The 11,961-nt window shown below is 45.3% G+C and overlaps 2 protein-coding genes across 3 annotated transcripts; both read right to left on the reverse strand.

The window, feature by feature from the left end:
- Positions 1-577: 577 nt before the first annotated feature.
- Positions 578-3,952, reverse strand: LOC137307617 (feeding circuit activating peptides-like). The gene is made up of 2 exons (XM_067976886.1): positions 3,892-3,952; positions 578-3,616 (listed from the first exon to the last, which is right to left on the reverse strand). Exons 1-2 carry the CDS (start codon positions 3,950-3,952, stop codon positions 993-995), a joined length of 2,685 nt encoding a protein of 894 aa, XP_067832987.1. The 3' UTR covers positions 578-992.
- A 15-nt stretch (positions 3,953-3,967) lies between these two features.
- On the reverse strand, positions 3,968-7,879 carry LOC137307618 (dentin sialophosphoprotein-like). 2 transcript variants are annotated; one of them, XM_067976889.1, is made up of 2 exons: positions 4,541-7,879; positions 3,968-4,034 (listed from the first exon to the last, which is right to left on the reverse strand). In XM_067976889.1, exons 1-2 carry the CDS (start codon positions 6,864-6,866, stop codon positions 4,018-4,020), a joined length of 2,343 nt encoding a protein of 780 aa, XP_067832990.1. In that variant the 5' UTR covers positions 6,867-7,879; the 3' UTR covers positions 3,968-4,017. The 2 variants fall into 2 exon arrangements, with proteins under 2 accessions (XP_067832990.1, XP_067832989.1); XM_067976888.1 differs by having other exon boundaries at positions 3,996-4,309; positions 4,574-7,879.
- Between the last annotated feature and the right edge of the window lie 4,082 nt (positions 7,880-11,961).

The raw sequence follows: 11,961 nt of genomic DNA on the forward strand, positions 1-11,961 counted from the left end.
CGCAATTGGCTTTTTTTTATGGCTTTATCTCGTCGCATTTACACTTTCAGGGAATTATGTATTTGAACTCCGAGGTTCATCCACACCATTCAGCAACTTTTCATTCAGTGTATATTCCAATTGAGCACCCACCCCCCACCAAAACATATCACTTCACACTTTGCCACGTTATACGGCATCTGCCACCTGTCTGCCTATTCCCCTAACCTGTCTATATTTTCTTGAAGTCTTTTACAGTCCTCCCCACTGACTGCCAAATATCCCATTTTTGCATCATAAGCAAATTTTGAAATGACGCTCCCCGTGCCCAATCTAAATCGCCTATATAGCAAGAACCAAAGAATACACCAATTACAACCATCTCCAGTACAAACACCCATTTACCTGAACTCTGTCCATCAATAGACTTTCCATCCATGCTATTACATGCTCAATTATACCATACTCCTGAATTTTTCAAACTCCTGTTTGATATGGTACTGAACATCTACTGACAGTTCATATTAATCATATTTACTGCATGCCCTTTGCCTATCCAACTGGTCACTTCTTCAATAAACATAGAAACATCATTAAATTTGTTAAACCAGACTTGCCTTTAACATATCCTTTGACGACTGATACAGAATGGTCACATTACACCAAGTCAACATCTGCAAGCATCAGAACTGTATTCAGAGCAGCACATAAAACACCAAACAAAAAAAACTAAGTCATTTACTGCAAAACTGATAGATATTTGTGAAAGATTGCAGGAGTCTTTGTTTACATGCAGGGTGACTGCGCAGGGAGTGTACCCCTCAAAAAATCAATTCGCTAAGTGCTAGACCACATATCCATTAGAATCCATTCCCACTCCTTCACACCTCCATTAGAATCCATTCCGTGCTCCATCACAGTTACATGAGAATCCATTCCGTGCTCCATTAGAATCCATTCCGTGCTCCATCCCACCTCCATCGGAATCCATTCCGTTCTCCTTCACACCTCCATTAGAATCCATTCCGTGCTCCATTAGAATCCATTCCGTGCTCCATCCCACCTCCATCGGAATCCATTCCGTTCTCCATCACACCTCCATTAGAATCCATTCCGTTCTCCATCACACCTCCATTAGAATCCATTCCGTTCTCCATCACACCTCCATTAGAATCCATTCCGTTCTCCTTCACACCTCCATTAGAATCCATTCCGCGCTCCATCCCACTTCCATCGGAATCCATTCCGTGCTCCATTACACCTCCATTAGAACCCATTCCGTGCTCCATTACACTTCCATTAGAATCCATTCCATGCTCCATCCCACCTCCATTAGAATCCATTCCGTGCTCCATCCCACCTCCATCGGAATCCATTCCGTTCTCCTTCACACCTCCATTAGAATCCATTCCGTGCTCCATCCCACCTCCATCGGAATCCATTCCGTTCTCCTTCACACCTCCATTAGAATCCATTCCGTGCTCCATCCCACCTCCATCGGAATCCATTCCGTTCTCCTTCACACCTCCATTAGAATCCATTCCGTGCTCCTTCACACCTCCATCGGAATCCATTCCGTTCTCCTTCACACCTCCATTAGAATCCATTCCGTGCTCCATCACACCTCCATTAGAATCCATTCCGTTCTCCTTCACACTTCCATTAGAATCCATTCCGCGCGCCATCCCACCTCCATTAGAATCCATTCCGCGCTCCATCCCACTTCCATCGGAATCCATTCCGTGCTCCATCCCACTTCCATCGGAATCCATTCCGTGCTCCATTACACCTCCATTAGAATCCATTCCGTGCTCCATTACACCTCCATTAGAATCCATTCCGTGCTCCTTCACACTTCCATTAGAATCCATTCCGTGCTCCTTCACACTTCCATTAGAATCCATTCCGTTCTCCTTCACACCTCCATGAGAATCCATTCCGTTCTCCTTCACACCTCCATTAGAATCCATTCCGTTCTCCTTCACACCTCCATTAGAATCCATTCCGTTCTCCTTCACACCTCCATGAGAATCCATTCCGTTCTCCTTCACACCTCCATTAGAATCCATTCCGTGCTCCATGACACTTCCATCAGAATCCATTCCGTGCTCCTTCACACCTCCATTAGAATCCATTCCGTTCTCCTTCACACTTCCATTAGAATCCATTCCGTTCTCCTTCACACCTCCATTAGAATCCATTCCGTTCTCCTTCACACTTCCATTAGAATCCATTCCGTTCTCCTTCACACCTCCATTAGAATCCATTCCGTTCTCCTTCACACCTCCATTAGAATCCATTCCGTTCTCCATTACACTTCCATTAGAATCCATTCCGTTCTCCATTACACCTCCATTAGAATCCATTCCGTGCTCCTTCACACCTCCATTAGAATCCATTCCGTTCTCCTTCACACTTCCATTAGAATCCATTCCGTTCTCCTTCACACCTCCATTAGAATCCATTCCGTGCTCCATTACACTTCCATTAGAATCCATTCCGTGCTCCTTCACACCTCCATTAGAATCCATTCCGTTCTCCTTCACACTTCCATTAGAATCCATTCCGTTCTCCTTCACACCTCCATTAGAATCCATTCCGTTCTCCTTCACACTTCCATTAGAATCCATTCCGTTCTCCTTCACACCTCCATTAGAATCCATTCCGTTCTCCTTCACACTTCCATTAGAATCCATTCCGTGCTCCATTACACTTCCATTAGAATCCATTCCGTGCTCCTTCACACTTCCATTAGAATCCATTCCGTGCTCCTTCACACTTCCATTAGAATCCATTCCGTTCTCCTTCACACTTCCATTAGAATCCATTCCGTGCTCCATTACACTTCCATTAGAATCCATTCCGTTCTCCTTCACACTTCCATTAGAATCCATTCCGTGCTCCATTACACTTCCATTAGAATCCATTCCGTTCTCCTTCACACTTCCATTAGAATCCATTCCGTGCTCCATTACACTTCCATTAGAATCCATTCCGTTCTCCTTCACACTTCCATTAGAATCCATTCCGTTCTCCTTCACACTTCCATTAGAATCCATTCCGTGCTCCATTACACTTCCATTAGAATCCATTCCGTTCTCCTTCACACTTCCATTAGAATCCATTCCGTTCTCCTTCACACTTCCATTAGAATCCATTCCGTGCTCCATTACACTTCCATTAGAATCCATTCCGTTCTCCTTCACACTTCCATTAGAATCCATTCCGTGCTCCATTACACTTCCATTAGAATCCATTCCGTTCTCCTTCACACCTCCATTAGAATCCATTCCGTGCTCCATTACACTTCCATTAGAATCCATTCCGTTCTCCTTCACACTTCCATTAGAATCCATTCCGTGCTCCATTACACTTCCATCAGAATCCATTCCGTTCTCCTTCACACTTCCATTAGAATCCATTCCGTTCTCCTTCACACTTCCATTAGAATCCATTCCGTTCTCCTTCACACTTCCATTAGAATCCATTCCGTGCTCCTTCACACCTCCATTAGAATCCATTCCGTTCTCCTTCACACCTCCATTAGAATCCATTCCGTTCTCCTTCACACCTCCATTAGAATCCATTCCGTTCTCCTTCACACCTCCATTAGAATCCATTCCGTTCTCCTTCACACCTCCATTAGAATCCATTCCGTGCTCCATTACACCTCCATTAGAATCCATTCCGTTCTCCTTCACACTTCCATTAGAATCCATTCCGTGCTCCATTAGAATCCATTCCGTGCTCCATTAGAATCCATTCCGTGCTCCATTAGAATCCATTCCGTGCTCCATTAGAATCCATTCCGTGCTCCATTAGAATCCATTCCGTGCTCCATTACACCTCCATCGGAATCCATTCCGTTCTCCTTCACACTTCCATCAGAATCCATTCAGTTCTCCTTCACACCTCCATTAGAATCCATTCCGTGCTCCTTCACACTTCCATTAGAATCCATTCCGTGCTCCATTAGAATCCATTCCGTGCTCCATTAGAATCCATTCCGTGCTCCATTAGAATCCATTCCGTGCTCCATTAGAATCCATTCCGTGCTCCTTCACACCTCCATTAGAATCCATTCCGTGCTCCTTCACACTTCCATTAGAATCCATTCCGTGCTCCTTCACACTTCCATTAGAATCCATTCCGTGCTCCTTCACACCTCCATTAGAATCCATTCCGTGCTCCTTCACACTTCCATTAGAATCCATTCCGTTCTCCTTCACACCTCCATTAGAATCCATTCCGTGCTCCTTCACACCTCCATTAGAATCCATTCCGTGCTCCTTCACACTTCCATTAGAATCCATTCCGTTCTCCTTCACACCTCCATTAGAATCCATTCCGTGCTCCTTCACACCTCCATTAGAATCCATTCCGTTCTCCTTCACACCTCCATTAGAATCCATTCCGTGCTCCTTCACACTTCCATTAGAATCCATTCCGTTCTCCTTCACACTTCCATTAGAATCCATTCCGTGCTCCATTACACCTCCATTAGAATCCATTCCGTTCTCCTTCACACTTCCATTAGAATCCATTCCGTGCTCCATTACACCTCCATTAGAATCCATTCCGTGCTCCATTACACCTCCATTAGAATCCATTCCGTGCTCCATTACACTTCCATTAGAATCCATTCCGTTCTCCTTCACACTTCCATTAGAATCCATTCCGTGCTCCATTACACCTCCATTAGAATCCATTCCGTTCTCCTTCACACTTCCATTAGAATCCATTCCGTGCTCCATTACACCTCCATTAGAATCCATTCCGTGCTCCATTACACCTCCATTAGAATCCATTCCGTGCTCCATTACACTTCCATTAGAATCCATTCCGTGCTCCTTCACACTTCCATTAGAATCCATTCCGTTCTCCTTCACACTTCCATTAGAATCCATTCCGTTCTCCTTCACACCTCCATTAGAATCCATTCCGTGCTCCTTCACACTTCCATTAGAATCCATTCCGTTCTCCTTCACACTTCCATTAGAATCCATTCCGTGCTCCTTCACACTTCCATTAGAATCCATTCCGTGCTCCTTCACACTTCCATTAGAATCCATTCCGTGCTCCTTCACACTTCCATTAGAATCCATTCCGTGCTCCTTCACACTTCCATTAGAATCCATTCCGTGCTCCTTCACACTTCCATTAGAATCCATTCCGTGCTCCTTCACACTTCCATTAGAATCCATTCCGTGCTCCATTACACCTCCATTAGAATCCATTCCGTGCTCCTTCACACCTCCATTAGAATCCATTCCGTTCTCCTTCACACTTCCATTAGAATCCATTCCGTGCTCCTTCACACTTCCATTAGAATCCATTCCGTGCTCCTTCACACTTCCATTAGAATCCATTCCGTGCTCCATTACACCTCCATTAGAATCCATTCCGTGCTCCTTCACACTTCCATTAGAATCCATTCCGTGCTCCATTACACCTCCATTAGAATCCATTCCGTGCTCCTTCACACTTCCATCAGAATCCATTCCGTTCTCCTTCACACTTCCATTAGAATCCATTCCGTGCTCCATTACACCTCCATTAGAATCCATTCCGTGCTCCATTACACTTCCATTAGAATCCATTCCGTGCTCCATTACACTTCCATTAGAATCCATTCCGTGCTCCATTACACCTCCATTAGAATCCATTCCGTGCTCCTTCACACTTCCATTAGAATCCATTCCGTGCTCCATTACACTTCCATTAGAATCCATTCCGTGCTCCATTACACCTCCATTAGAATCCATTCCGTGCTCCTTCACACTTCCATTAGAATCCATTCCGTGCTCCATTACACTTCCATTAGAATCCATTCCGTGCTCCATCACACCTCCATTAGAATCCATTCCGTTCTCCTTCACACTTCCATTAGAATCCATTCCGTGCTCCATTACACCTCCATTAGAATCCATTCCGTGCTCCATTACACTTCCATTAGAATCCATTCCGTGCTCCTTCACACCTCCATTAGAATCCATTCCGTGCTCCATTACACCTCCATTAGAATCCATTCCGTGCTCCATTACACTTCCATTAGAATCCATTCCGTGCTCCATTACACCTCCATTAGAATCCATTCCGTTCTCCTTCACACCTCCATTAGAATCCATTCCGTGCTCCATTACACCTCCATTAGAATCCATTCCGTGCTCCATTACACCTCCATTAGAATCCATTCCGTTCTCCTTCACACCTCCATTAGAATCCATTCCGTTCTCCTTCACACCTCCATTAGAATCCATTCCGTGCTCCATTACACCTCCATTAGAATCCATTCCGTGCTCCATTACACTTCCATTAGAATCCATTCCGTTCTCCATTACACCTCCATTAGAATCCATTCCGTTCTCCTTCACACCTCCATTAGAATCCATTCCGTTCTCCTTCACACTTCCATTAGAATCCATTCCGTTCTCCTTCACACTTCCATTAGAATCCATTCCGTTCTCCTTCACACCTCCATTAGAATCCATTCCGTGCTCCATTACACCTCCATTAGAATCCATTCCGTGCTCCATTACACTTCCATTAGAATCCATTCCGTGCTCCATTACACCTCCATTAGAATCCATTCCGTGCTCCTTCACACTTCCATTAGAATCCATTCCGTTCTCCTTCACACCTCCATTAGAATCCATTCCGTGCTCCATTACACCTCCATTAGAATCCATTCCGTTCTCCTTCACACCTCCATTAGAATCCATTCCGTGCTCCATTACACCTCCATTAGAATCCATTCCGTGCTCCTTCACACCTCCATTAGAATCCATTCCGTGCTCCATTACACTTCCATTAGAATCCATTCCGTGCTCCATTACACTTCCATTAGAATCCATTCCGTGCTCCATTACACTTCCATTAGAATCCATTCCGTGCTCCTTCACACTTTCAACATTGCACAAAACACCAATCCAGAAAACTATAAATAATTTACTGTAAAACTGATAGATATGTGAAAGATTGCAAGAGTCTTTGTTTTCATGTAGGCGACAGCACGGAGTGTACCCTTATGAAATTCAATTCAGAATTTTAGTGTCCCTGCCTCTTTGCTGGAGCAGATCATCTAATTAAGACCATAATCAGTGATCAAAGCTGGAACTTTCCTGATCCGAATGAATCAGTATCACACCAGCTGCCGTAGATCCTCGAGAAGCTGTGGAGGTTCCGGGTACTTTTAAAGGGCCGAGTGGAGCTTTCCCAGTATTACATAACACAGCTCCATGTCATTCATTTCATCCGTGCAAACCTCGGTCAATGGCCCAAAGAAACCAAACCAACTTTACAAATTTACTGCATTTTCTGTCTTTCCATGAAAGTAACTCGATTAAAATCTAAACACAGGTTCACATTTTCTGGAGTAAAAAAAGTTATGTGTAGCGTTATGATCCATGGGAATGGGTTACTCTTGCCCCTTGGGAGAGGAGAGGGAAGAATCGGATCTGACTTGCAAATTGTGAAAGCATGAAGAACACAGCACAATTTAAAAGACAACTTTGTTGGAGGACTTAACCTTTTTTTAAAAAAAGCACAGCAAATTCATCAGGTGGAAATGGAAACCCATCATATGGGATGGGTCAGGAGTTTCTGGTACTAAGAATTAATACGCTGTACTGGGATTCAACGCTTCATTACCACAAGCATCCTATGAAATACTAAAAATCAAACCAACTATCGAAAAAACAGAACAAAACCCCATTAACTTGATTATACGGCTAACATCACCATTAGAAAACAGGCCATGGGTAATGTTTGGAGGTAGAAAACCTGAACAGATCCATTAGGCAATGGTTTCAGTTTCAAGCTTTCAGGCTGGACTGAAAATACTTTTTGGGCAGTGTCTCCATTCAGTGGAGATGGATACGGATTCACATCACATCAAAAAGGCAATGGAAACGTAATTTTAAAAATAAAATCACAAATAAATCTCCTCAGGAAACCAAAACAAAAAGAGCACCTCAAAGGGAAGGAAGAGAAGGCGTAATAAAAAGGAACCAATTAACCAGCATTACCCTCTTATATTTCCTTATGACTGACTCAAGAACAATGCTGGAACCTAGTGACACAGTGAGGTAGCACATGCAACACCAAAATATTATAAAAACCTTGTTTATTATAGCAAACTGGAGCCAGATAAAGATCATTCAGCTCCAGTTTGAAGAGAATAGGATGCAGAGTCAGTAGTGCCTGAAGTAACTCAGGATTTCACTTTGCAAAAAGTGAAGCTCCCACCGCCCACCATCGACGCCCACCCGCCCGCCATCGACTCCCACCGCCCACCCGGTCGCCATCGACGCCCGCCCGCCCGCCATCGACGCCCACCACCCATCGACTCCCACCCATCGACTCCCACCGCCCACCCGCCCGCATCGACGCCCGCCCGCCCGCCATCGACGCCCGCCCGCCATCGACGCCCACCACCCATCGACTCCCACCCATCGACTCCCACCCGCATCGACGCCCGCCCGCCCGCTATCGACGCCCACCACCCATCGACGCCCACCACCCATCGACTCCCACCGCCCACCCGCCCGCATCGACGCCCGCCCGCCCGCCATCGACGCCCACCACCCATCGACTCCCACCGCCCACCCGCCCGCATCGACGCCCGCCCGCCCGCCATTGACGCCCACCACCCATCGACTCCCACCCGCCAGGGTTGCAGCATTTTAATGCACCATTTTTCAGTACCATATATCTACTGATCAACTATCAACTGCCGGAGAGGATTTTTTAAACTGTACATGTCTACCATGTTTTTGCTAGGGACTAGTCGAAAGGCACAACCAACAATTTGCGTGAATTGGGCAATTAACATACAAATATATACCACTGCTGGTATGAAAATGACACAAATAAGCAGAAGATTGAAAAGTCCGTTGTAAGGGTATCAGAGCCATGAAAACGGGACAGTGAAGATTGACTAGAATGGGACCAGGAAAGAGAGGTTAGAGTTGTGAAGGAGGGCTCCAAAAATAGGGACTTTTTTTAAAAAACTGAAAAAGTTTAAAAGGAGGATGTAGGAAAGATTTTCAAAAATAGGAAAGGATAAACAGTGGAAGATTGTTTCCATTGGTTGGGAAATTTGTAATAAGAAACTTTAGACTGAGGAATATCATTAAAAGAATGAAGGGGAAAATCATAAGAAATTTTTGTGCACAGAGGGTTATTAGATCACTGAATGTTTTACGACAAGGGGCTATTGAGGCAGAGACTGTAACAACATTTAAAAAGTGAAATTGATATGGATTTCAAAAGAAAGAAATATGGAGAGATGGAAGAGAAACAGGATTAGAATGGACAGCTCCAAGTGAAGAGCTGGCAGAGGAGCGATGGGTCGAATGGCTTCTGCCTGTGCTGTAAATTCCAGGAACGGAAAGGAGGAGCAAGGAGAGGAAAATGTAAAATTTAAAAACCTCTAATGTCTCCCCCTCCAAAAAAAACCCCCAAAACCCAGATGCAATGTCTTGTGGCTAGTACATGAAATCTCCACACCAGATGAACCATTATAACTAGTCGGCACTCTGGAAATCAAATTTGCAACCTTCTAGTTGTGTGCTAAATATTTAAATGTTTGAGGGGTACCTTCCACCTGAATTCACGTTTGCCAATCCCAGCTCAGTTACTTGGTTCAGTCTGCACTGTAAACTGTGCTGGACTCTGTGAAGTGGAATGGGATTGGAAGATTATGAAAATTACCTGTTGCTGGTAGCATTTTCCCAACATTCCCAAGTGAGGATCACCTATTGCCCCAATCAGAGAGCAGAATGCTACGGTGCAGAAAAAGTATGTGTGAGAAAAATGTTACCAAGATCATTCTTGCAAATAAAAGGAACTGGCTGTCTGAATTGAAAAACAATCCCAGTTACACTGTGGGACTGCCTTGGTGCAGACAGCAGCAGAGCTGGCCTGTGTTGTGACAGCAGCCGAGACATAGTTCAATGCTCCCAACATTCTGCATTTTTCTGCTATTCAGTCATGCATTTTTGTTATTGTTGAAAGTGCTGTGGAATTACACCGCAGAAGATGAAGACCTTGGTGGTCCCCGAAGGACTCAAGCAAAATAGCCAGGTCCTTTGTTCATGGGGAGAATGCAACCCATTTGGCCATTCAAACAAGAAATAAAAGCAACAGGCCTGGGAAGGGAGGGAATAGAAAAAGAGATGAAACAGAAAGAAGAAAATAGTTTGGGTCTAATTACATTTGCCAGCATTTCATCCAGCCAGCTACAGATAAACAATTTCTTGCTTAAATACTTCATGGTGAGTGCTAAGATGCAGTGCGCTGATTAAACATGTTTGAACTCATCTAGGCACTTGTGAAACTGCCAAGCAGATTTGTCCATGAATATTATTACCTAGGCTAATACCACGAAACCTGCTTGGATTGTCAAGAAAAATAGCTTGCAAGCACCGTAAGTATTAAATCTACACAATATGTAATGATTACAGGTCAAGCATGGTTTTACTTGGCTGAACAATCCAGGAGCTTAAGAGGGAAATCCCATGCACTATCAACATTCCACTGGCAAAAATCACATGCAGCATTCCGTATCTGTGAAGCAGAAAAACCCATGGATGAATTGTGTAATTCATCAAGATTCAGCCATTCTATCACTGTCAGAGGAAATAAAATACAGAGACAGGTAAACGGTCCATAGACACACTACTCATTGCTCATCTACGGATAGTCAAAAAGTTTTCACTCAGAGGCTGTAGTAGAGGCGGGTACAATTTTGTCTTTTAAAAAGCATTTGGACAGTTACATGGGTAAGATGGGTATAGAGGGATATGGGCCAAGTGCAGGCAATTGGGACTAGCTTAGTGGTATAAACTGGGCAACATGGACATGTTGGGCCGAAGGGCCTGTTTCCATGTTGTAAACTTCTATGATTCTATTCTGAAATGGAATGAACATTCTATAAATTAAAAATTGATATTAATGAAAGGTTTGGGGGGGGGGGGTGGAGTCACACAGATACACACCTACAGACACACACAAAGGCAGAGACCCAGAGATACAACTCACACTCCGAGGCATACACAAAAAGATTCCCTTTCATTGCATCCTCAGTATCAACTCATAAACCAGCAGGTAAATACAGACAGTGATAGCCCAATCACCCACCCCACCTGTTAGCGCAATGGCCAAGAGGTGACTCCCGTTTTCTTCAATCTACAATTGGAAAGGGTAAATCAGGCGTATATATAGGGGAAGATCCAATCAGACAGCCACAGAATTCGGGATTGTGGCCTTTCACTCGACTGTCGGAGCAACATTGAGAGAGGAATCAGTCTAATGGGATAACACCTGGGGTCTGAGCCCGACTGGCACAGTTCCTACCTCACCCCTCACCTGGGGGGCCGGTTTCTCCCTCACCCCTGGTGGGGGAGGGAAAGACAGCAACTGCCTGGGGGGGTGGGGGGTCCAACCCAACTTCTTGAAAAAGGGGCTGGAACTGGGCTGGTTCACTCCCTGAATCAGTCAATAACTGGGGTACCCGCCAGTCTCAGTCACTCACTGAACCTCCACCCCCTCGACTCCCTCCCCCGCTGTCCCTGCCCCCCAATGCCATCCCCGCAGTCCCACATCCTCACCAAACAACTATGTTTTTCCACTGCTGAGATTCTTTTCAAGTTTCTCTGTTAAAATGCATTCCGAACTGGGTGCTGTTCACAGTCATCTCCTGTCAACACAGACTGTTCACCCCTCATCAAGCGCCCCCAGTCGCTCTCTCCCCCCCCTCGTGGGCTCCAGTCGCACGCGTGTTCTCTCTCTCTCTCTCTCTCTCCTCGTTGCCCCGAGTCTCTCCCTCTGTCACTCTCTCACCCCCCCCCTCGTTGCCCCCGGTCTCTCTCCCTCTCCCCCGTCGTTGCCCCCAGTCTCTCTCCCTCTCCCCCGTCGTTGCCCCCAGTCTCTCTCCCTCTCCCCCCTCGTTGCCCCCAGTCTCTCTCCCTCTCCCCCCTC

Source organism: Heptranchias perlo, unplaced genomic scaffold (genome assembly GCF_035084215.1).
Source record: "Heptranchias perlo isolate sHepPer1 unplaced genomic scaffold, sHepPer1.hap1 HAP1_SCAFFOLD_1074, whole genome shotgun sequence".
In the NCBI taxonomy this organism is placed as follows: domain Eukaryota; kingdom Metazoa; phylum Chordata; class Chondrichthyes; order Hexanchiformes; family Hexanchidae; genus Heptranchias; species Heptranchias perlo.